At 47.1% G+C, this 26190-nt stretch overlaps 2 protein-coding genes across 2 annotated transcripts; one reads left to right on the top strand and one right to left on the bottom strand.

Moving 5' to 3' along the window:
* The first annotated feature begins 1186 nt into the window (after positions 1–1186).
* LOC139345383 (uncharacterized protein C4orf54 homolog) lies at positions 1187–8903 on the top strand. Its single transcript, XM_070983926.1, has 2 exons — positions 1187–5494; positions 8695–8903. The coding sequence occupies exon 1, from the start codon at positions 1187–1189 to the stop codon at positions 5468–5470; it is 4284 nt and encodes a 1427-aa protein (XP_070840027.1). The 3' UTR covers positions 5471–5494; positions 8695–8903.
* A 7401-nt stretch (positions 8904–16304) lies between these two features.
* Positions 16305–25933, bottom strand: mttp (microsomal triglyceride transfer protein). Its single transcript, XM_070984669.1, has 18 exons — positions 25873–25933; positions 24595–24782; positions 24290–24433; positions 22253–22360; positions 22043–22159; positions 21824–21963; positions 21595–21745; positions 20612–20769; positions 20354–20522; positions 19988–20095; positions 19655–19867; positions 19333–19544; positions 19128–19225; positions 18793–18914; positions 18423–18650; positions 17852–17976; positions 16539–16709; positions 16305–16452 (listed from the first exon to the last, which is right to left on the bottom strand). Exons 1-18 carry the CDS (start codon positions 25931–25933, stop codon positions 16305–16307), a joined length of 2661 nt encoding a protein of 886 aa, XP_070840770.1.
* Between the last annotated feature and the right edge of the window lie 257 nt (positions 25934–26190).

Genomic DNA, 26190 nt, shown 5'->3' on the forward strand with positions numbered 1-26190 from the left:
TTTCTTATCACCAGTACAAAGTACAAAAATGAATTTGTACTGTGGTCGAATATCCTCTACAGAGTGAACTCATGTCATTCAAATAACTGATGCAACGTGTAAATTCACTCAACTGCTGTACTTAATTACAAGTTTGAAATATTTTGAATATTTACAGATTCAGATGAAGATACAATCACTTAACAATAATAACAATTAATATTACTCTATATTATTAGAGGTTGAGATGTGCAGCAGCAAAAAGCCAATAAAATGATGAAAACTTAAAATAACATGTACACGTTCATGCATCAGAAATTATAATCCATGAGTAGTTTTTTTGAAATGGGCCGTATACTGCATAATGAGTACTTGCATAAGCACTGCATAATGAGTAAAGTTTGATGGTAATACTTCACACTTCACATTCATCAGTTCATCCTCAGCTTCCTCATGTTCACCTTTCATCGTCATGAGGTCACATGGCTGGAAACAGGTGAGATGACTGTTCAGATCTCTGAGGGCCTGCCTGAGAGGAGCTGTTCTCCCGGAAAAGGTGCTGAATCCGGATACGTTAACGTCACCAAGTCACGTGATTCTTCAACAAAGCTGGAAAATGTCAAACAGCCGCAAACCTGAGACACGAGAGAGAAACCATCGAGGGATTTTCCCTGGGACTCCCCCCCCACCCCTTCCTCCTTCTCCCCCATCTCTCTCTCTCTCCCTCTTCTCTGTCTCTCTCCCCCCGGCCCCCGCTCTCCCCCTCAGTCCCCCCCCCATCTCTCTGACCCCCCTCCTCTCTCACCCGCCCCCCTATCTCGCTCTCTCTCCCCTCGCCCCATCTCTCTCCCTCCTCTCTCGCTCCCTCCCCCTCCCCCCTCGCTCTCTCTCTCCCCTCTCTCCCTCCTCTCTCTCTGACCCCCCTCGCCCTCTCTCTCCCTCCTCCCTCTCTGACCCCCCCCGTCACCCTCCTCGCTGTCTGTCCCTCCAGCTCTCAGAGTTTTCTCTCCCTCCTCTCTCTCTGACCCCACCTTCCCCTTCTCTCTCTCTCTCTCTCTCTCTCTCTCTCTCTCTCTCTCTCTCTCTCTCTCTCTCTCTCTCTCCCTCTCCCCCTCCTCGCTGTCCGTCCCTCCAGCCCGCAGAGTTTTCCGTCCTGTGTCGGGAGAACATCGTAAACGCGGACCACCTGACGGTAAGACCGGACTAAATGGAAGCAGCGGAGGAAACTCTCACTTACCGAGATGTCAACGGACTTCACAGGAAGCTGCTCCCAGAGGACAAGGACGAGGCCATCACGGACAGCAAGGGCCACGCCACCGAGACAAAAAGCGACGAGTCCAACTATGTGGATCTGGACATGAAACCGGACGGCGCAAAAACCGTGAAAGTGACTTTCACTGGTGAAGGAAACCAGCTGTCTGTGGTGAAATGCGAGGGTTCAAAGCCCCCGCACGGCAAGGAGGCCAAAATCATGCGTAAGGAGCAGGCAGAGGACATGCGGGCCGCCGTCCCCGGACCCGTCTCGGTGGAGCCCCCGTTGGAAACTCTGACCAAACTTCCCCACACCGACCTGGACTCAGAGACTGACAAGCAGCGCCAGACCGAGCTCGACCCGAGCGACTGCAGCGAGCACGTGCGCAGCGAGAGCGACGAGCTCCAGTACACCGACATGTACCTGAACAGCAAGACGGAGTCGGACGACGGTGCCAGCGCGGTGCTGTCCGACCACTGCGGCTCAGACACCGTGGAGGACGAGTCTCACTACATCACGACGCACGAAATCCAGCTGACCGAGCTCGACCACGACGTGGATTACGACCTGGGCCGCGGCACCTGCTGGGATTTTGAAGACAACAACCTGGTCTACTCCTTTGTGGATTACGCGTCTTTTGAAAGCGACGAAACGCAGGAGGGCACTTTGATTGTGGAGGGCAGGAGCCAGCAGGCTAATCTTGGTGGAGTGGTTGTCAGCAGCGAGCAGGAGGACAGTGATCTTTGCGACTCGGACAAGTGCGCCAGCTCAGATGAAAGCGTGTGCAAAAACCACCGCGGCGACGCCAATGGAGGGAAAATTCATTTATCCATAAAAACGTCCTCCAGGGCGGTGAACGAGCCCGTCAGCGTCTTCGACAACAGCACCTGTGGCTTCACGAAACACGCCGGAGACAGGAGCCACTTCTCTTTCGTGAGCTCTGGCGCCAGAGCGGGGCCCCTGTGCGATAGAGCCCAGTATTTCATCCCTGCTCCGGGCCGTCAGCACCTTGCAACCAAACTAAGACGGAAAGATATTAATGAGTATTCCAGCGGAGCTTCCAGCTCCATCAGTGAGCTGGACGACGCTGATAAAGAGGTGCGTAATTTAACCGCCAAGTCTTTCCGGAGCTTGGCATGTCCATACTTCGATGCCATTAATCTCAGCACCTCCAGTGAATCCTCTATGTCGGAGTACGGGCTGAATAAGTGGTCAGCTTATGTGGACTGGAACTATGAAAACGTGTCGCGGGGGAGAGAGCGGAGCGTAATTGCGCACAAGACTTCCAGCGCAACTTTGGAAATGAATAAGACTGTGGGCGGTAGCAGGCATGGTAAGCCTGTTACCGGCATGAAAGCGCCACAAACTAAAATGTACGCACTGAACAAGAGGACAACTTCTCAACAATCTTCATCCTCCAGCAAAAAGATCGAACTGAAAGATTCCGTTCAGCCAAAGCAGCGCGGAGTCACGCTGAATTTCCGCTGTAACGTCGAAGCGCCTGCGGGCGCCAGACGTCCAAAATGCGCCAAGAAAGCACGACCCGATGAGGTTACTGGCACTGTGCTGGCCAGGTCCGGCTGTGAGATGCAGTACCATCACACAGAGAGCTCCGGGGACACGCACAAAAGAGCCGTTTTTGCATCAAGTCTGTTGAAAAATGTGATTTCCAAGAAGATGCAGTTTGAACAGGAGCGCAAAATGGAGAGGGGGGAGATTTGTGACACGTACCCGGCGCCCTCCCCCTGTTTTCAGCTCAAAGATCAAGACGGGATGAAAGAGAGGAGTCAAGGAAGAGGTTTGCAAAGACAGACTTCAGAGTCAGGCTCGGGATTTAACTCTGCTGATGATCAACACCTGGAGGGCAGCAGACCTGGTTCCTGCGAGCCCGCGGAGGAGCAGAGCAGCAGCAAAGCAGCAGGTGATTCAGAGAAATCACACACGGAGCCTCCAACAGCAGCGCTGAGCCACAGCCAGAGCAGTGCTTTTAACCCCCTGAAGGAAGAGGAGCCACAGCCTGCACAGGAGGCTGAGCCCACATCTGTCAGTGCCACGCAGACCGCAGCGAAGCCAGGATTAGACACCAGCAGCATGCTGACCAAACTGCTGTTTGTTCCCAGCTGCCAGCTCTCAAAAGACAAGGATTGTACGGAAGGTTCAGCAAGCCGCGCACCTGCCACAGGTGCACCTGTGACAGGCGCACCTGCCGGCCTGCAGACATGTGAGAAAGAGTTCAAAACAGCCAGTGATGGAAACACAGCAGGCAGAGAAGAAAACGAGAAGGGAGGAAAAGCTCCTGAGATCAAAATCTGCCTGAGAAGCGTGAAGGAAAAGAAAGGCTGCACGCTGAATATTGCCAACCTGCTAACCCCCAAAATCAGCTACAACACTGTGAACACCTTCAGGGCAGCCGCTGATGCAAAATGCCACATTTTTTCTGCTTCAGATAAAACCCCAAACTTCACCGTCAGAGACATCAGAGACACCAAATGCAAGTTTCAAACACCAATATATCACGTCAGGGATGTGCGGAAGCTAGTCAAGAGCTCATATCGCTTCGTTTCTTTGGATAATAGTGACGGGAAATGTTCCTCAACAGCAGCTGATAAACCTGAGGAGAAGGCCTCAAAGGAGCCAGTTAAGCATTTATTACCATCTCCTATTGTGATTAAATGTCAGTCTGTAAAAACAAATGTAAAACCAGGTGAGGTGAAACAAGCAGAGGCAGGACTCCCAGCCGGCAGGGCCCCACCTGCCGTGTCCAAGCACCTCCAACCAGAGCAGCCAGATCTTCAGCCACATGCTGAAACCAAAGTGACTAAACAGAGGCAGGAGAAGTTTGCAGGTGAGACAGCTGAAAGGAGGAACGAGCCTAAGATACCCAAACAGGCCGCGCTAGAGAAGCTGAAAGCCGCCGTCAAAACGATGGAGCAGCTGTATGTGTTTGACAGAAATGAATGGAAGCGGAAAACTGAAGCTCCACAGCCCATCACAGGCAGCCATGTGCTGTCTCTTATAGCCAGGGAGGAGCAGGGAGCGGAGGAGCTGGACGTGGCTCCTCAGGCCTCGGTGAACCCCACAGACGCAGGCAAAGCGCAGGAGGAGAAAGCAGCTCTGAACATCATCCACGTTCCTTACACCGACGACACCTTTAAAACACAGTCACAGCACAGCAAAACGTTCAGTAACAAAAGCGTCCTTCACTTTGGCAACAAGGCTCGTGTCAGCATTAGTTCAGTCAGTAACTCTGCTCCACAAAGCTCCGCGCTGCAGACATCATCCCCCCTGAGAGGCTCCGGTGCACCGGCGGCCCCGCTGGCGGTGAAAATAGAGCCCTCGAAAAATGGCCATGTGGCGCAGGGAAAGGTCAGAATCATTCCCACCAATCCCACCGTGGCTCAGGCCTGCTCAGACTCTGAGAACTATTTAACCATACCGGGGCTGGGGTACAGCAACGAGGTCAAAGTGCTGAATCCAGAGCCCGCCTTGAAGGACGTGAATTCAGGTGTGAGCCGGATCAGAACCCCGGAGCAGAAAAAGTCTCCCCTGATAATGGAGTACCCTGCCTCGAGCATCTACCATCACTCAGGGCCCGCAGCGGGGCCCCCAGCACAGCGTTTCTCTCCCTCTGTCCCAGCTGCGTCGCCTCCACCCTCCACCGGAGACACAGTCCCACAGACCCAGCGCAAGATGCTTCTGGACCCCACAACAGGACATTATTACCTGGTGGACACTCCCATACAGGCAACCACAAAGAGACTGTTTGACCCCGAGACAGGCCAGTATGTGGACGTTCCCATGCCTCATTCTCCTGTGGCCCCCGTCACCCCCGTGCCTCTCCCCTTGTCCCCCCTGGCTCTGAGCCCGGGAGCCTACGCCCCCACCTACATGATCTACCCGGGCTTCATCCCCTCGCCCACCCTGCCAGCGCCGGCGGTGCTGCCGCAGTCACCGTGTCACTCTGAGGACACAGACGGAGACAAGGTGAAGAAATCCAGGAGCCCGCGGCCAGAAGCTAACGCCACAGGTGGTGAGAGCGCGTATTACAGCGCGACAGGTGAGGCTCCGCAGGGGCCGCTGCAGATACCTGTGAGCTTGGGACACGTGACTGCCAGAGGAGGTGCGGCGAGCTCTGACAGGAAACCAGTTATCAGCATCACAACGCAACAAGGTCCAAGAATCATCGCCCCGCCCTCCTTTGATGGGACAACAATGAGCTTTGTGGTGGAGCACCGGTGACCAAGGAAGCGCCTCATCATACCTGTAAGTTAGCACAGGTGTTCCCCTCTCACCTGATTAAACTCACCTGAGCACTCCTGTTGCCGCTCCTCCTCTTTGTCTGTCAGTGAAAGTAAATTCGTTTATTTTAGTGATGAAATATTTAATTTATATTTAAAGATGGCTCCAGTCTGTTCAAAGCTCCTCCAGGTTGTGTTGTGTTTGCTGTTAAACTGTGGTTCAGTGCAGTTCAGTTACATTCATCAGGGCGCAAACAGGCGAGGAAGAAGTACGCAGTAATTTGATATATCAAGTACAAATATGTTTTCTACACAGAACTGACAAAGTGGCCTCACTTGAAGGCGTTTCTGACTTAATTTTGCTGCGTCCTGCATTTAGTTTTCAGACTCTAAACATAAAAGTGATGCAAATTTCAAGCAGACTTTGATGAAACAGTCTGACAACTGTCTGTCTGAGCTACAGCAGCATGCGAGTACCTCTGAGCCCTTTGTCATTTTATTAGATTTATCAAATTCAGCCGAGTTCGATGCAATAAAAAATGACTGCACTTGAGGTCAATTTGATAAAAATGGGGGGTTCATACTCAGAACAAGGCTCATAAGCTTCATATCCACTCAATTACAGCAGTGATTGTACACTTGATACCAGTCTCTGTCCACTCCCGTTGATACAAATCACGCCCTGAAGTGAAATTCCTTGTCTGATATTTGAGGTTGCTGGTGCTGAACCACGTGCTGTCATTGTGCGGCAGTGCTTCATCCACAGAGTCAGGTGGGCCTGCGTGAACTTCCTGATGTCCTACATGAGTTTTCACATCATTTTTGCTCTGCTAATGTTGCTCACGCAGCGGTCAAGCTCAGCTGCCTCAGCGGTGGCATGTCAGTGTTAATAGACATGCAGTAGCTCCATGACAGGTAACCTGACTCCTGCGGGCTGAGGCTGGGCTTGCTGGGAGACCGGATTTTCAGCCGCGGTCCGGAGCAAGTTCCCTTTTCTCTGCATTACACATCGTCGGGCTATTTTGATAGTGTGAGACGAGTTTGTTTACATGGTTTATTCTCAGGGTTGGAAAGAGTGACAGGAAACTGTTCCAGCCAGCGACGCCTTACATCAAGTTATTCTGAATCAGTGTTATAAATGCTTTAATTACTCAGATAACGTTACAGCCATCAATGTGTTCGTTCCTTGTTCCTTCCTGCTAACCGTCAGTCCACAGCTGCTGCACAGAACAGTTATTACAGGATGGATAAAATACAGCTACACTTATACAAACCCAACAGCCCATTTTTAACAGAAAGGCATGCACTTTATTGGCTGCTGCTATTGCTCCTCTGACTAAGGTATTTAAAAGCATCGTCTGCAGATCAGTTCATGTATTGATTCTCAGAGCCTCAGTAAATAAAACCCAAACTTTCTGCGTGTAGCTTGATGGTGTTGGTGCGTCTCAGACTTGTCCAGCTCATCTCGGTGTTGTTTGTCACAGGGAAGTCTCAGTTGTACTTTTTCTGGATTATCGGCTCCAGCTGCACCTTTAGACTCAGCTGAGCTGTGATTTGGCCTCAATGCTAGCTGATAGCATGCTAACACACTTTCATATATCTCTTACCTTGCTTCAGTATTCCAGTACGTAGACTGAGAGAAAGAAAAGTGCAGGTGTGATTCGTAAAGTTAATGATGGCTCATTTAAGGTCATTTAAGTGTGCCAGTGAGCCAGTGAGCCACATGCATCGTGCAAAGATCCAGTAACTGAAGCAGCAGAGTGAAATTCAGCTGTCAGTGATGTTATTAGTTACAGCTCTGCACTGTGCACGATGATCAAATACACGTACCTTTACTTAGACAATAGAGCTGAATGAAAAAGACAAGGAGAAGGAAAAAAGAAATAATTAGAATAAAAGTGCAGTGGAGAAAATAAATCAGTCAGATGGACGAGGAAACTTTTTTTTTTTTTTGTCTGAAGCATCGCTGATGTCGCCTCACCGTGTTTGGTCCAAGCTTTATGCAGGACTCGCTGACAGTGATGGAAGAAGGATTCAGATTTTTTATTCAGTGGACAAGGACCAGGTGTCAGAGTCATGCATTTAAAAGAAAAAGTACACAAGCATTAGCATTAACTCAGGCTGCTTAAAGTACCAAAGTGAAAGTTGTCATTATGCAGAGTCATTCATTTAAAAAATAAATATAACTTATATTACTGGACTATAATTAGTGATGACTTAATGTGAAAGCTAATGCTGAAGTGGGTGAAGGTGGGGCTATTTTCAGCTACTTTATCTGCTGCTGGGTAGCTTCATTTACAAAAATACAAAAAAATTTATTATCTTGGTTTATATTTTGTGATAGCAATCTCATTCTGGGAGATCTGAGAGTGCTCAGTTATTCTGGTTCCTTATTTGTGATCCATCGGACATTGCTGGGATTTCAGGGTCTGACGGCAACAACACAGACAGGGAAGAAATTCTAAAAAAATGCAGAAATATGATGTAGACATACAAAAAGACAGTGATCCATTCTCCTTTGACTCTCAGAGTAATTAAAATTCATTTTCAGCTTCTCGTCCACTCGTATACACACGCTCACCAGCAGCCACAGTCCATTCTCAGCTAATGTGTCAGAGAAATAATACAACTGCATGAGCATGAGGGATACATGCCAGCTGGGTGCGTGGCAGCCAGGGGCCTCGCATGGGGGCGAGTAGTGGTGTGAAGAGAACACAGGCTGTTTGTGTGTGTGTGTGTGTGTGTGTGTGTGTGTGTGTGTGTGGGTGTAGCTGGTGGGGGTGTGTGCGGCGTGGGGGGCGCGGGGGCATGGCTGGGATAGTGATGCAGGAGGAAAAGGTCAGGCAATGTAAAGTATTTGTTGTGCTGATGCAGGGAGAGGACAGCTGCTCGGAGAGATCAGATGCTGCTGCAGCTCCAGGTTGGAAGCGAGTCTGCGGGGCTGAGACGGGGTCAACTTTTTATAGCCCCCTCCCCCTCTGCCTTTCCTAAACGGGGAGAAGGAGGTGGAGAGAATCACCGACCTCCAGCGCTCCTACGTAAACAAATCGAGTAGCGTGCCCCCGGCGGTGATCTGGCTGGATCTGGTCAGCTGGTTCAGAAGCAGGAACTGAACCGGACTTTTGTCAAAAACTGGACTAACAAATGAAATAACGTTCTCTCCTCTGAAACCTCACCTTGTTTTCATTGCATTCACCTGTTTTATGTCTCCTCTGTCACCTCTAGACATCTCGGCTGAAGAATCTGCCTTCAATCACCAAAAGTGCAGTTTTCATCCCCGTCACCCGCCCCCGCCTGTGATCCACCTCCCTGGAAAACCTCTGCCAGCACCTATTTCTCTCTCCGCCCTTGGTGTTCTTTATTCTTGCAGCAGATATTACCGTAATCTGTATGCATAGCAGCACTTTGTATTCGGCCACGTCCTCTGGCTGATGCTCGGCCATCTTGCTTTATGAATCTGCGTTGTAACACTTTCCATTCGGCTGCTGTCTACAACTGCTGTTTGCGCCCTGCAGCATGTCTATTCAAAAGGAAATAAGGCTCTTCTGTTACAGTTGCAGTTATTGGCCAAGCCACTAATTAATTAATAGGAATTTAAGTTTATGAGATTATTGAACCTTTTAAAGGAAAAATAAATCGTCTCACAAAGTTGAACTCTTAATAAAACACAACCTTGCTGAATTCAATATATGTAGGCAATTTGCTGCTACAACCTTTCTTGGTAGATGTCGTTGTCGTGTAACTGTAACGTCAGTCAGTTTTCCCAACAGTATGATTGTGTTGACGTGCTATCATTACCCCCGTTTTTAGGACGTCACAGAAACATTTCAGTGATTTTATCACAAAGATAAAACCAGATAAACTGACAGTAGCTCCGCAGGAGACATGTTTGTTGTTTACTGCGTTTGGTCCCATTGCCTTGCTGCTAGTTTATTCTGGTGGCCAAACGTAACAAAATCCCCCAAAAGCATTTTCCCCATAAAACATCATTATTAAAGAGACATCAGAAATCTCTTCTGAATGTTTTTTTTTTTTTTTTTTTTTCCTGGGGAAAGCTTTGAGCACTGAGTTAAAGTGGTCCAGGTTCAAAGCCTCCATTGCAGATCTGACTGCTCAGAGTTGTCACCAGAGGGTCACCTGTACTTGTTGTGGTGGCAACCAAAGAAAACACTGGTTTACCTTGAGTGGCGAAGGAGGGCGTTAGTAGACAGGTATCAGGAGGCCAGAGCGACTGAAGGGTCTGTGGTCATGGATGTAAAAACCTGGGTGTGGGAGGAATTCAAGGCGGCCATGGATAACGACTTTTGGTCAGCCTCCAAGAGGTTCTGCCAAACTGTCAGATGACTCTGGAGGGTGAGGCATGGCTGAGCCCAGGCTGTTTTCAGAATGGGATTAGAACTGCTTACCTGCACTAACAGTAATGTGGGACAGTTGAAGGACCACTTTGAGGATGACTGACACATCCTCCTTAGAGGAGCCAGAGCTGGGAGGCTTGGGGGGAAAGCCTTGTCCATTTCATTAACGTGGTCAAAGCTACACAGTGGCAAGGCATTGAAGGGTGGATGAGAGTTCCCACGAGATGCTGAAAGCTCTGGACATTGAGGGGATGTCTTAATTGACACTTATCCTCACTGTGAGGGTCAGGGACAGTGCCTGTGGACTAGAGGGTTGTAGTTCCTGTTTTCAAAAAGGGGGTCCGGAGAGACTATTAGGGTATCCCATTGCTCAACTATCCTGTCCACAGGCCATTGGTCAACACCAGATTTGTGCCTCGTTACCAATTCCATTTTTCATGGACAGAGTCTCGAGGTACGGCCAAGATGTGCAGAGTGTGAGGTATGGTGGCCTCGAGATTGCATTTCTATGTATTGTGAATGATGTGGTTCTGCTGTCTCGATCAGACAGTGACTTCCAGGCTGCACCAGGTGGTTTGTGGTCATGGGTAAAGTGGCGGGTACAAGGGTCAGCACTTCCATGTCTGAAGCTGTGGTACTCTGCTGGGAAACGGTGGGTTGCTCCTTTTGAGTTTTGAGTGAGTCACTGCCAGTGAAGGATCTTGGACAGGGTGAGGGTAAGATGGAGTGAGATTGACAGGCAGATTGGTGCCACGTCAGCAGAAATGTGGACTGTACTGGACTGCTGTAGTGAAGAGGCAGCTCAGCCTGAAGGCGATGCTCTTGTCTTACCAGTTGATCTTTGTTCCAACCCTCACCTGGAGTCATGAGCTTGTGAGTAGTGACTGAAAGAATGAGATTGCGGACAGAAGCAGCCAAAATGAACATATTCTGCAGGGTGGCTGGGTGCACCTCAGAGTCAAACCACTGCTCTTTCACGTTGAGAGGAGCAAACCGAGAATGCCTCCTGGATGCCTACCTATCAACTATCAACTGTGGGGAGACCATGAGGCAGACCCAGAATACATTGGAGGGTTTCCACATCCGGTCTGGCCTGGGAACACCTCAGGATCCTCCAGTAAAAAATGGAGGACAGGGCAGGAAAGACTTATGAGGTGCTTTGTTTAGCCTGCTGCCACCCTGACCCAGACAGAGATCATGATGGATGGATGGATGGATGGATGGATGGATGGATGGATGGATGGATGGATGGATGGATGGATGGATGGATGGATAAACAATAATGAACACAACACTCTCACATATTGGGAAATGAACTGGAATTCAGCACATCGTTACCCTGTAAGTGGCCGCCGTTAATCAAATCTTACGTAGTCTTGCTTTCGTACACACAATAAGATTATTACTTATGGTGAATTTGACCAATAAGGTTTATGTTGCAGTTTTATGAGGACAGGGACCATTTGTCTGCACTGAATTTAAAAAACGCTCCACAGATTAAAGAGTAATGTTGATTCACCCCTTTTTTTTTAACAGAATGTTTAATAATAAGGAATTAATGTATTTCAGAATAATATATTTTAAACCCAGGTGAATGATAAGGGTCTGACCTTGCTGTGTGAGTCATGTCGCTGCTCTCCACACTAATGTTCCACATTCACAGTAACATTTCCATGTTTTGTAGAGTCAGCGCTCATGTTCTACTTGAAGTACGTCTGACTTCTGTGTCTTGACTGACAAAATGCTGCTAATACCTGATGTGCTGTATGTAAGTGGTGTATGTTAGCATTTTAAAGCATGCCTCTCACATGGTACAGTGAGAATGAAGAGAAACACACCAGGTGTGTTGCTCAGAGGACGTTAGCTGGGACTCTGGTTTAACGTGTACTTACAGTGTTTCCTAAGTAGTGTTGGGCCTAATGAGTCAGAGCCAGCTGAGACATTTAGGGGATAACTTCCTCTATCGGTGTTGGTTTATTTTACACTTTGGTGTAATGAGATGGGAGTTGTGTGCATCTGAATGTGTTCGTGTTTGTGGCTGTGAGTCATGTTGGGCATTTCAGCGTTCTGTGAGCGTACAACACGGGGTCGTGTTACTTCACTGCAGACGGCAGCGTACAGGCTGTACATGTGTCGGTGAGTCTTTACACTTTACACACGGCAGTGTCAGTTCCTCATGTTCCAACGCCTCGACCTCTTGACTTTAAATGTGTTTGAACTGAGGTTGTTTTATTACTGCTTTCTGGACAGTGAAGTTCTGAAGTTTCCTTTTGAATAAGCAGCGGGCACCACAGGTCACTGTGCTGAACTGGGCTCAGTTAATCCAGCATCCTTGTAGAATCAATGCGAACTGCAGATCGCTTTTATAGCATGTTTTAAATCTAAACACATATTAAAGGTATTTGGAGCTGCTGGTCAGTCTACGTACCTTAATTCTGTAAAATACATGTTATTATGCCTCTGTGACAACAGACTTTATATAAATTGCCCTTTGAGTTGATTTCATGATCAGTGATATGAATTCATGCAGTGATTAGAGGACGTGTTGACTGTGCAGCACATTGGACACGGTTTGCTCTCTAGAGCAACTTTTAATGTTTTTTGAGGTGAAATTGATCTTGAATTTGTACATTCAATTCATAACTTGTACTTCTTAATGACAGTAGAAGTTTAAAACTTATTTATTTAGAAATTATAAATCTGTTGTATAGAAATGACTTTTTAAAAAGTACCCAAAGAAAAATAAATAACCAAAAAAAGTCCAAACTGAAATCTGATTTACTACCTCTTCCCAGACAGCTTTTTTCATTAAATTCATTAAATCAGATTCATTTGCATTTGATACCCCATGAAGACAGAGATAAACAGAATAATCTGTAAGCTCCAGTAAACCAGCTGTTCTAATGTCATGACACTGATGGAAACCTCTCTCCCACATGCCTTGTATGAGTTTCTTTTATGACCTTTATCTGTGAATAATAATGTACTTAATGCACTTGGATTGTCACTAGTTTGCCGCCGACACTGACAGCAACGAATGGCTGCAAACGTTGGTGATAGCAGGAGCACTATGTGGACTTGTGTTCAACGACACGTTGTTAATTGTTTCTGGTGAATTTTGCCCAAAGATGCACTGTAACATGGATAATATCATGTGTTTTAAAACATTCTTCCAGATGTCCATCAATAAACCTGCTGACTATGAGGTTAAGTATTGCAAACTGACTGGATCACAGCTTGGTACTGGATGAAAAATGAGGGTTAACTGAAGGTGAGATGGTCTGAGATAAGTGCATTTATGACTGTTCAAAGACAAGAAAAAGGGCAGTACGTGAATGAAAGGCTGAACGGCTGCACGGTGGCGTTATGGCTGATGTCACCTGTGCTGCGTGACTGTCCAGAGAAAGACAGACGTCAGGACGACAGCGGAGGGATGCCTTGAAAGGAGAAGTGAGTGCTGCGTTTGCACTTACAAGCATGAAAGTAATGAACATGATGAATGAGTGTAATGTAGACTGACAAGCCTACATGTGTTTGCAATAAATTCAAAATGAAAGCGACTGAACATGTTTGTGTCCATGAATTTAGATCACCTACAGTCTAAACCCAGATCAGCTCTTCGTTAGATAAACATGCAGTAAAATCACTGTGTTACAGCTGCTGTCCAGAGGCAGGGATATAACTGACGATGAGCTCTTTGTGAAGCTCTAACTCATCGTTTTATTCATGATTTTAAATATTTATTAATGCCTCAAAGTTTAGTTGCTTCTCTCATGCCATGTTTAGAATTGATCTTTGAAGTGTTTGCACATTATTTAGTAATAAACTTGAATTAATCATTATATTACATTACAAACCTGTTATAAATAGTGATTTATTTGGAGGCAGTGTAAAAAAAAAGGTGAATAAACAGATTAAATTTAGAAAAATATAATTGGAAACAGGACTTTTTGTGCCTCAGTGAAGCTGAAAGTCTAACAGTATATTTTTAAAAAAAGAAACAACCTTTCATGTGTCCCACAGTTTTCCTGCCCTGGTTCATATGTTCCTCAAACAATTTCATTTTCTTTGACTGCAATTATTTAACAGGTTGTTTCTGAGCATTAGAACATGTTTTCATGTGCCCCCTTCCTCCCTGACTCGGTCACTGTGGCTCTCTGCGGTTTGAAACATGGCCGACAGAGTTTCACCACTAAAGACATTAAAAAAATAAATGACAAGGGTCAAAGGGAATCGAACAGATTTATGCCAACAGAAGTGCACTTTTGGCATCTGCCAGCGTGCAAGGTTAGCTTTCGGTGACACTGAAACATCACCCGGGCCGAGGCTTAAGTTTAACCTGACAGTTTGCTGTTGTGTTTACTCGGTTACCATGGACGCAGCGAGACTGGCAGACACTGGTTTGTCCCCAGCTGCTCTCGGTGGTTTCTAAAGAATCTGCATTAAGGCCCAGTTGTTGTACTTAGATGCCAGCAGAGGCTCTGATGTCACAGCTGTGACACAAGAAAAGTCAAGATTTATTGCTTCACCTGCATCAACAAGCGTGTGTTACAGTTTGTCTCTGTGGACGGACACAAACTGTCAATACAAAATCAACAAGGTGGACCAAATATCAGCGCTAATATGGACACGACCTGCACCATCTGGAGCAGAAGGAAAACCTGATCCCTGCATCAGTTTCAAATTTAGGACTTCTCCAAACTGTGACTGTCAGGTTGAATCCTCATTTGAAACCACCAGGAGGAACTTCTGGGATCACTGGTTTGACACCAGTGGATCTGCGAGGCTGTGCTAAGCTAACGCTCTGAGCTTAATGTTGTCACGCTGATGCTTAGCAGGTCTATGGGTAAACATCATATCTGCTTCACTGTGTTCATCCTAGTTTAGCTATCGACAGTTTAGCTATGAGCTAGCATCATACGTTAGCATGCTAACATAGAGAGTATCAGCTTCGGAAATATTTGATCCTAAAGTTCTGGACAAACTATTGAAAAGTGGGCACCACATTTCACGGCACTTCATCCAACGACTGTTGAGACGTTTTACTCTAGACAAAGAACGTCAGCCTCATGGTGGCGCTAGAGGAGATGTCAGGACTGTCTGTCTCAGCCGTCGTTAAGATGCTCCAGTTTGGACCGAAGCGGTGGACTGACAGACGGACTGACGTCACGTACAGACTGAGGGTTGTTGGGCTGAACAGTTGAGCCTTTGTATCAGCAAATCTGCTGATATTCAGCAGAGCCTGAAGGCCTCAGATTCAGTCCCTCTCTGGGACAGTCCTTCATCTGGGACTCTGATACTAAAGGACATAACATGACCTTTATTCTCTGCTAATGTTGAGGTCCTGTCTCTGATATTATGGTCATGAGCTGTTTTATTTGTGTTTAATCAAACTAACTGACAGGACAGGACAGGATCCCAGGACCGGAGGACCAGCTGGTCTCAGTGGGACAGATTCGAGAACTGTCAGCGTAAGAGCAGCAGAGGTTTGTGTCTACGCTGTTCTGTCTTCATGCTCAGGTCAGCCGGTCGTGTGATTTTACAGGCTTCTTATCACAAACTGACTTTGACATGAAAAATTGGTGGAGTGTCCCTCTAAAGACAAAAAGAACAAAGTCCCACATGTTGACTTTGCCCCAGTGCCCAGAGGGTGAGCCCGCTCTGTTGCACAATTGCTCAAACGTTGTTTTCCTGAATCTAAATGAGTCAAGTCAAAAGTGTTTCCAGTGCATGTTTATTGGCAGCCGATCACAGAGCAAACAAACTGATCCCTAAATATGGAAACACACAAGAAAAAGTCTTTAAACTGCCCAAACGTTTGCAGACAAACAGGAATTACAGCCACGTACAAAAAAGCATATGCAAGAGCTGATGGACTCATTTGTGATTGGGTTTCACTTCAAATCTTCAAAGCAGACGCTCGTTGTCTCCGTAGGGACAATTAAATATCACCAACGTAATAATCAAAGATGGAATTAACTGATGTTACTTTGCTCAATAAGTTATTTCAAGTGTGTGAACAGTGACAGTGACTTAAACAATAATTGCTCCTCCTTTGTAAACAGTTGACAGGAAGGAGCTTCTCTCCTCGTGGGGGAGGATAATCCACCGCCTCCAGCGCGACATTTACATGTTCATCTGTACTGTAACCGTGTCGGGAAAATTACCGTGGGATTATTCCTGCTGAATATTACCCATCAAATAAAATGTACATCCTGCGTGTGCCCATCATAAATACATTTTTCAAGGAAATCCATAAAAAGACAATTCAAGAATTCCTGATTTCAGAACAAAACGTCAAATTAAAAAGACTTAAATACTCACAGGAACGTAAACATTCACCACTTTTCTCTGCTGCAGCGTTGGACTGCGCGAGGCCGAGGTGCGATAGCTGTCGCTGAAGGGAAGAAACTGTCTCTGAGTGACAAAAGTCCGCCCATAAGAATGACAACTCATTCCTGGATAGCTCACGGAGCTCCTCTACCAGCTGGAGGCGAAAACCTTCTTGCACATGTTCGAGTTCTCCTGGTGAAGAGGGAATTCAGAGCCGGGGACGAGCTGCTTCTTGCCCTTACGCGACAGGACGCTCTTCCCCGATGACACGCTCTCGTACTTGGTCAGGTACTCGCTGAAAGCATCCAGAGCAGACAGTTAGCCTTTTCTGATTGGTTGAATGTTTAAATCTATTCTGTGCAGGGAGCGTCCTCACAGTACCTGATGGGGAAGGTCGATTTGTCCATCTGCATGCAAACCAGGAAGGGGTATTCAGAGAACTGGACGGTGGTGATGAAGTCCAGCGAAGCCTCAGTTTCAAAGCTGACCTCAACGCCTGCTCTCATGAAGTCCATGTCCACCGTGACGTTTCCGGTGATCACTAACGCTCCCCTGAAAACATACAAAGGAATGTGAAAATGTGTCCAAGAAGACAAAGAAAAGTCTGTGAAAAACACCATTAATTAAAACCATTTTTATTTTATTTCAAATTATCACCTGTGAGTTACACAAGTGTTATAATGTTAAACTTCACGTGCAAAGTGTTAAAAAGTGAGAGAATTTCGTTTTCCTTTTCAAATCTTTGAACTGTTCCCTGGTTACCTGCAGTCTGATACACCTGTGTCAGCTGATGTGCGGTAATAACACACAGCTTTCTTCAGCGTTTGTATGGTACAGTTTGTATCTGTGGCTCAGAGGCGCAGCACAGCTCGGACATTAACGGGCAGAGTTTAACAACATCCCGTCATGTTCAAATCAAAGAGCGTGCCGAGCGCCCGAACATCCAACCTCTGTCACTTCGCCCGCGGAGACATGCTTTGGCAAAGATGCCAGTGTGGTTTGTTCTGCTTCTATACATAGACTGCCAGTCTATTATCAGAGTGGATGAGGTACAACTATGCTGATCCATTCACCTGCCTCTGCCATTCCCCCCCACACGAGTCCAATCATCCTGGAGCCCAAACTCGAGATGTGACTCTCGACAGCGCTCGAAAACAAAGAGGAAAAGCCCAGAATACAAACACGGAAGCTTCTTCTTCAACCACACTTTCATTATTAACTCCACAGCTGTCTTTTCCATCTGTGGAAATTTACTGTTCACTTACAGAAGCGTAATTAAAGCATTAATGCAGGATATTGCATTCGGCAAAATAATCAAACTTCTCGAGTGCATCAATAAAAGCATTGATCAGAGACCAAAAACATGGAGGAGTTCTTGAGATGTTGTAATGGACAAAATCCTGTTTCATCAGCGACGCTGCGAGCTAACAGCCTGACGCTGCGCTCCATTTGCAGCGACGCCGACTGTAATGTTTTAAAATAGAGACCAGACAGAGCTGACGTCATATCCACAAACCAAGAAGTGAGACAGGCGTGAGGCACAATGCTGGACCGCGTCCAACGAGCCGCTGGAACAAATGAATCAGACGACGCTTATAGACCGTCTGAAGTTCCCATGAATCCAGCATCAACAGAAATCTATTGGCAGAGCGGTGACGCGGCTTCTGTCACGATGCTGGGGTTCTGGGCTGTACCTGTTGTTGACGCTGGTCTTGGACTCCCGGTACCACAGGCTGATCTCCATGCCTCCAGAGATGTCAATGGCTAACCCTCCTTGGAACTCTGCGCTCGCTTTGAGACCAGACTGCAGCTGAATCACCTGGAGGACGAGCAGGACAGAAGACACTCGGTGAAGACTCGTTTGACTCCAGTGATACCTGACATTCATTTTCTCACAAAGCAAATGTTCAAAGCAGAAGAAATCCTCGTATCGGCTGATCGCATGTGGACCCTCATCACGCTCACTGAGCTCAGAACGAGCTGTCAGTGCTTCCTAATGATCCATAAAGACTGCGATGGACCTGAAAGAGCTTGAAGTTTAGGACACTATCACGACACTGAAGGAAAGCGGTGCTGACTGTTTGCATCCTGTAGTTTCGGATGGAGGTTTTTACATCCAGCCTGAAAATCTGACTGATTTCTGGGAGCAGCTAATCAGAGGTCATCAAAAGTCCTCTTCCATAAACCTCACACAGCCGAGGTCACTTCACCACCTGCTGCAGGCGTGACTCATTGCTGCCGGTGGTCACAGGCCGACGTGTTTACCTCAGAATGATCGGTCAGCAGGATGAGGCCCTTCACTACGTTCATGGGCTCGCCGGTCATGGAGAACATTTTGGACATGAGGTCACTGTAACCCTTGAAGAAGGTGACGGGCCGCAGCTGGACGTCGAACAGCAGAGCCGACATGCCGGCAAACGACTCCAGGTCTTCCTCGCCTTCGTCGGCGGTGGCAGCGATCAGAGACTCCAGACCCTGGGCCTCGATTGCCACCTGGAAGACAGAGAGTGGTCTGAATTAGCAGTTTCATAACGATCTGTTCTGATGTTTAACACAAACTATATGAGAATTGAATGTATTTCATAAGGAAAGAAACATAACGCATTAAAGTCAGTGATTCCCCTCGTTGTCTTACCTGTAGTCCATGTAGCATCGCTCCTTTGCTAGCACCGTAAATGTTCATGTTGCTTCTCCTCAGGATCCCCGAGCCTGAATACAGGATGTCCAAACTGTACGTGGAGGTGACATCAGCAGATTCTGTAGGAACATTTAAAGCACTCGGTCACTATTAATGTGAGACTCAAAACGTTAGAGTTTCAGTTAGCATACCTGCCTCACCAAAAGGTCGGCGCTAATGTTTGCCTTCTCTGACTCAAACTATTTTTTTCTTCATGTCATCTCAGACTCTAAAGCATGAAACATCACATTGTTTGATTTCTTCCAGGCTTAGGCTGAGGCTTCATTACTCACGTGCCATGAATCCTGAGAACGCCGACGATGAGCCAACTTTAGCAAAACGGTCGTAATTGTGGGAAATCATGTCCTTCATGGCTTGCTGTATAATTTTGCTGAAAAATAAAAAAGAGGACAATAAATAGCTGCAACGTGTGCTGCAAAAATCTACTCATTTTAGTTAGCTGTCGACTCAGAAACACTCTGTTGATCCGTAACGAACCTGGCAGGCAGCTGGAAGCGCAGGATGTCCTGGATCTTAGACAGCATGTACTTATTCATCTCGTAAGGCAGGTTTCCGATCGACAGAAGCAGATTCGTGACCTCTGTGCGTGACGGGTTGCTGCTGAGGATGACGTCGGCGGCGGCAGCTCTCACGTTCTTCTCGTAGATCCGTCGATTCTGGTGGTAAACCCTGTTCACTGCCTGTTTGACCTGCGGACGACGGAAACGCTCGGGCTCACCTTCTGTTCTGATGAGCTCCACGCAGCAGGAAAACCCGTAAGCATCAGTTCAAATGAAGCGTTCTGTAGACGGCGGCTTACCTCATCGGTCATGAGGCTGACGTCGTATCTCTGCAGAGCAGTGAGGGCGATGGTGCTGTACGCTCCCACCTCTGACTCTGCGTATTTGGTGAAGACAGGAATGGCTTCAGGAAGCAGAGAGTTCTTCAGAGCCAGAAGGTACATCTGGACCTCGGACTCCACCTTTGTGCTGTCAGGACCTTCTAAAATCAGCTTCTTCACCTGCACCACTGTCTGAGAGGTGAACACCCAGCAGAGGAGCATCAGTCCGTTTAAATTTGGCTTTTTCAGACATTTGGACATGTTTTACATTTGTGTGTCGCTTATCATTTATCATCCTTCTTGGAAGCTCACCGGTAAGTTGCAGCCTCCTTTCTGACACAGCTTATGGACCAGAGCTCCCATAATGATCACCACTGACTCCTTAATGTCAGTGCTGCCGATCTTTCCATTTGAAATATCCTGAAAAGGAAACTCTTCTTGTTAAACACATTCATTGCTGGCAGATGGTTTAGGCTTAATGCGACATGGTTTTGCAGACTTATTCTTAAGACTGAAGCTTCTTCAGTTTAAGACGTGTCATTTAAAATATCAGATGGTAAATTGAAAGCAATTTATGAAGAGCTCCACAGGTAAAAGCAGCACAAAAGGTCTTAATGACAGGTCTGATTCTTTCCTTTAAATCAGCAAGAAAAGCTCTGATCTGAACACGACACTCACCAGCAGAGCCTGCAGCATCCTCTCGTTGGGATGTGAAGCAAAGCCACAGGCATAGAGAAACCTCTCCTGCAGAACCAAACCTTTGGCATCGGTGAAGTTCAGGAATGTAAGCATGGCGTCCAGAGATGCAACGGTCTGCGAGGACGTCACGGCATCCACCACCTGAGGTCTGAAAGCAGCAGGAAGAAGGTAAGCACAGCGGCGGTGAGTTCATCTCCTCCTAAATTAAGATGTGGGAAGAAGGAGGAGCCTGTTTACAGAGATGTCTTGCTGGCAGTCTTCAGCACTCTGAGGATCTCGTCTTTGGACGCCTTCCTAATGCTCTGGATGAGGGCCAGGAAGCTGCGAGGAGCCGTGGCTTTGGACAGGCTCGCTGGCTCCAGCTGCTTCTGCTCACGCTGCCAGTGCTCAAAAAGCTACGAGGGAGAGCAGAGGGGAGAGAGATCAGGAGCCACATCGACTTTAACAATCTCAGAAGTACAAAAAAAACACAGGATCTGCTCATTAACAGACAGTCCCAGCTGATGTGAGCTGTCATTTATTATTAATGACTCATAAGAGCTAGAAATGAGGGGCACACCCACAAAATTGGGACCCAGGTTGTAATAAACCAGATTAATCCTTTGGTCTGCCTGAAGGAGCTCATGCTATGGTTCACCTGGTGGTTTGTGCTGTCCCTGAAGAGACAGTGTCCTCAGACAGACTGAGGCCACCGTGAACGCATCATGTCTGCAGCCTGGTGCCAAAAATGAGCTGCAGTAAAGCTTAATGCTAACACTAACATGCCAATATACTCACTCAATGAGAATGCTAACATGCTGATGATCAGAAGGTGTGATGATTACCATGTTCGCTAGCCTAGCTTAGCAAGGAAGAATGCAAACATTTGCCAATTAGCTTAGCTGGTGCTGGTATTTGGTAACAAAACTAAATTATTGGAATTATTATTTAATTGAAATTATTATTTAATTACTGAAAATATGACCTGATGAGGAAATTTTGAAGAATCATCAAACTTACTGGGATTCATGAGTGAGACATGAACGCCTGTACCAAATTATGTGCTGGTTGTAGAGACATTTAATTTAAAAACCATAAATTTCAACCTCACGGTGGTGCTGGAGGGAAAGTCATGATCGCCAAAGCCATTAGGATTCATCCTCTGGGGACCATGAATGGCTGCACTGGATGTCACAGCAGCCCGTCAATAATCAGGTGTGTGGAAGTGAACAGGTACTCACTGATGGACATCCTTTGCACTGGGGTTCAGCCGTCTCCGCCACGATACCCACAGCAGCCAGTTTGGCATCGATCGCCTTGACAACCGCGGCCACATCTTTCCCAGCAGCCCCCTTCGGTCCAGCCTCTGTCCCTGCCAGTGTGAGGGTTTGCCTGAGGACAAATTTGAAATGTAAAGTGCGCCCATGCCACAAACGGCAGCACCCGTTGATTCTTTATTACGGCGTTTACCTGGACACGACTTTAGCGGCGGCAGATTTGTGGGCATTAACAGCCAGCGAGTGTGTTTCTTCAGCCACGGCCGAGCGGATGAAACCATCCTCCAGCCTGAACACTGTCACAGAACTGGACTTCTTGCTCACACCCAGAACCTGCAGGGGGACAAATCCGAGGCGTGAGGTACGAGCGACCGGCTGTGTTTCAGCACGGCGTGGATGGATGCTGGCGTACCTGACTGTGTGTGGTGAATCCGGTCTCCGCGGTCGTACACGTGTCCAGGATCTTGGTTCTTGTCACTTGACCTTTGACCGCCTCGTACTCGACTGTGCACCTTCCAGACACGTCGTTCTGTCCCCGGACATTAACATTGAGCTCACATTAGCAGCACGTAATTAAACACTGAACACATGAATAAATGGTGGGTGTTATCGTGTCATTTACCTCTATCACCTTCCCAGACTTGAGCTGCACTTGCAGCAGGCTGGCCAGCCCTCTTTTGAGGTTCTTGATGGTTACAGGTTCAGTCCGGTAGGAGTAAAATGCTTTTGTCTACAGCAGGAGAGTAAAAATCAAGCAACATGTTAAACAATGCATCTGACCGGTGCATGCCAAGGCCCTCTACCCAGCAGATAAAGCATCTACCAGGACCCCCAGCATGCACAAAGGCGCTCAGGGTGTCAGTTTTCCCTCCGCAGAGCGTTTATAGTCATGACATCAGACACTATTTACATTACACACAGAAATAAAAGATATTCTTTGAAGCGCAGGTCGAAAACTGAACCTGAATACTTTGGTATTAGCACTTTAAAATTTGAAAAAGCCTCCATCTCAACCTGGCGTGCAGCGTATTTCCTCTAATTATACCCCGAGCACGCATCAGTCCACAGCAATGAGCAGCATGACAGATGAGTCACCCTTACAGTATGTTTATCTCTGACACTGATATCATGAAAGTCATGGAACCAAAGCTCAGTCAAATGAGCTCAGTTCATCTCAGGAAACATCAGATCACACCCTGCACTTTTCCAACCGGGCTTCAGTTCGGCTCAATGCCGGACTCTGTGTCCTGCTCAGCGGCCCTTACATCATTTTGCACTGTCTCCTATACAGTATGTAATTTATTTGTGGCGCTCACCCACAATATCAGCCAGGGCCACCATAAATAGACCGTCCACTGCTGCTCTGTGTGTTTTCCTGCTGCAGCCTGCCATCGGTATAAATAAGCTAACAACGCCGGGGGAGACGACACTGAACCGGTATCAGTCCTCAGAGGTCAGCTAACACTTAAAATGTGCGTGTTTTTCAGCGTTTGTACAGTCGCACAGCAGTCACAGACACTTCACAGTAAAACCGAACAAATGATGGAAAAATCAGCGTAATATGGCAAAAAAGAAAAAAAAAAAGAAATATGCAAATCGCAGGAGCTGCAGTTCAGAAATGAATCGCTGAGGCGCCACAGAGTCACATGATCATCATTTTAACCTTTTTTTTTCCAGTGAAAATGACCATTATTACAACATCTGTCAGAATAATCCCAGTATGATGTTTTCTGCCTGATTTAACAGTGCGATGTGAAACGTGAACTGCTGAAGCGTCTCCAAACATCACTGACGACTGGACAGCAAACACATCTGTTTACTTCATTGTGCACATTAGGCACTCTGCTGCTCTTCATCTGGTTCTTATCATGTTAATAAAGTATGAACGAATGCTTTATAGACCAGTTATTATCCGTTAACTAGAACAAATCTTTTGTTGTAGAAAATCTTTTGGCTCTTTCTACTTGCTAATAATCCACTTCTGTTCAAAGTCATTGATTGTTAATAAATTGACGTTAAATGGTTGTACAGTGCGTTTAGTCAAAGTCTATCATCTTTTAATGACTCCTGAGCCAATAAGGCCATTAGCTGCAGCTTATAAAGCTTTTATAAAGTCGTACCAAAGCCTTTACTTTACTGGATGAGGACAGTCTTCCACTATAAACCACATGAGCCTTTAAACGAGATATCTAACAATCAGCATGTTATTATTCTTTCACTGGCCGTCGTGCATCACTGTGATAACGATAATGATGTGATAATGAGTCTGAACTCATCTCACAGCCAGTATGAAGGCAGAACGAGTCTTATCCACCAACCCGGAGCCACGCTCTCAATCAGGCCTGTTCATTCATTCACTGACCCTCTGAACCGGATGACCTTTGTACCACGCACACACACGCACACACACAGAGTGCGGGATTTCCCCTGCCAGCATCATCACTGAGCACAGTGAAGGTAAACTCATTGCTGACAGACATCTATCACGTGGATAAGACCATGAATTAGCTGAAAACAACCATTCATGTAACGTTCAGGAGCTGCTCTTCATGACTGGGATGAATAGAAAGTAAACAGAGAAAGACTGCAAGGTTTTACACATTAAAGCTCCAATGAAGACGACTCCAGGACAGAGTCCATCACGTGCTCATACTCTCACCTTTCCATTCTTCAGATGCAGCAGGAAAGGCTTCGTCAGAGCGGCCAGTTCCGTCTTCCCCAGGACGCTTTCTGCTGTGGACCCATGGAGGACGTTCTTCTTCTCTGGTCGCTGGGACGCAGGGTCGATCCTCACGTTTGAGATCTGTGAAAGATGAATTAACATGAACTAACACAAGACTTCTACTTTAACCAAACACACATGTGCATCCTGATTTATTATACGGATTATTCTAAATGCTGTTTTGTAAGTGTGGGAGGAAATGACATCATGTCCAGCCTCAGCATGTGATTGGACCAACCTACCGCCACTTGAATCAGCTGGTCATCTTTGCTGCTGGGATCCCTCCAGACGAGGTTGACGTCCACGTCGCTGGAGATCCTGTAGCCTGCACTGCCCTCTTTTGACGGCCTGGTTCTGTCCAGCAGCACCTCGGTGGCGTAACTGAATTTGTACAGCTGGTTGTTGTTGAGCCGAGGTCCTGCAGCACCACCTGAGGAAACAGGAAACCAGCTGCTGAGCAAACATGAGCCAGCGGCGCTTTACGCTGGACCGGAGGAGCTCTCCGGACTGACAAAGCCAGGGTTCAGAGCTGAGCGCTGCTTTCACTTCATGCCAGTAGAAACCTGAAACATCTCATAGCTCAGCTGTGAATCGTGGTGCGTTCAAGTTCTGAAATCTGTGTGTTGTCCTGGGAAGCAAACAACAAGCAAACACTGATAGTGTGCTCAAACAAAGGACACCTTTCACACGTTGATGAGTGAAGATATTTCACTGGGATCAAACCAGAGGCTCAAGAGCTTCAGTCTGTCAGCAGCTCGGGTCATTTTTAATCACGAGACACACTGAAACCAATGAGAGAAAGCCTCTGTCAAACAGGGATTTCACCCCAAAATGGAGAGATTTTCTTCAGTTTTGAATCAGACAGTAATTCCAGGTGCCTCTTCAGGTGTTCACATGGACATCATGGACCCAGCACTCCTTTCGTTTCTCGTTTCCTTTACACAAACACCGTCTGTGGCATTCAGGTGGTTCAACCGGCGGCCATTTCCCTGGGTGTGTTCCACATGAGAGCAGATAAAAATCTCTCCTCTTAGGTATGACATCAGGCCATGAGGGAGGACAGACTGACGTGTCAGTATGTGATTTCAGCACCGTCACTGAGCGACATGGAGCTCAAGCCAGCAGACAAGTTCTGGGTCAACGATCAGATGGTTTGTTGTGTCTTAACTTTATTCTCCTCAATCACAGACGTCCCCAGGCTGATCTATATGTGAAGCTGCTCCAGTGACAGATCAGGATCCAGCCATGACTCATTCGTTTGAGGATCTGAAGTCTGATGCAGAACATAATTCAGCCTGACACCTTCGATCAGCAACAATTATCCAGATTTCCTTTATGAAGAAACCAAGCGTCGCTCTGAGCTGCAGATAAATCCTGATGACTCATTTCTACTGACTGAAGGTGAAGCAGAGAAACTTCATTCAAGCTCAACTCAATCATCTGCCTGTTGGCTCCAGGTGTCGTCCCACCACAAACTGCCTGCACAGAAGGGAAGAAGTCAAAGCAGCCCATGAACTCACCTTTGGCAGCAGCTGAGACGCAGGAAGCTGCGCAAAGCAAGAACACGAGCAGAGTGAACATCGTGCGTCCTCTCCGCAGCCAGGAGACTCCAAACCGACGCGCACAGCCGAAGAGGAAGGCAAAGCGGCTCCAAGCGGCTCCTGATCTGCTTTATCTGCGGGGAGGGCAGACTCCAAACTCCACGCTCCAGTACTAAGTACGAGATAACCCGCCAATGATTAACCTGAGAGCACAGATTTGACAGGAACTGCATGTATCGATCGATGCGGCCAGCTTTAATACAGCGGGCGGCCGCGTGATCGATTAATCAACGAAAT

Source organism: Chaetodon trifascialis, chromosome 2, assembly GCF_039877785.1.
Source record: "Chaetodon trifascialis isolate fChaTrf1 chromosome 2, fChaTrf1.hap1, whole genome shotgun sequence".
Lineage (NCBI taxonomy): Eukaryota > Metazoa > Chordata > Actinopteri > Chaetodontiformes > Chaetodontidae > Chaetodon > Chaetodon trifascialis.

Coding starts and splice junctions, on each gene's coding strand:
- LOC139345383 (XM_070983926.1), top strand. CDS start 1,187: ATGGAAGCAGCGGAGGAAACTCTCACTTACCGAGATGTCAACGGACTT.
- mttp (XM_070984669.1), bottom strand. CDS start 25,933: ATGTTCACTCTGCTCGTGTTCTTGCTTTGCGCAGCTTCCTGCGTCTCA. Junction 21,746..21,823: donor GCCGCTAAAGTCGTGTCCAG/GTAAACGCCGTA, acceptor ATTTGTCCTCAG/GCAAACCCTCACACTGGCAG. Junction 19,226..19,332: donor CGCTTCCAGCTGCCTGCCAG/GTTCGTTACGGA, acceptor TTTATTTTTCAG/CAAAATTATACAGCAAGCCA.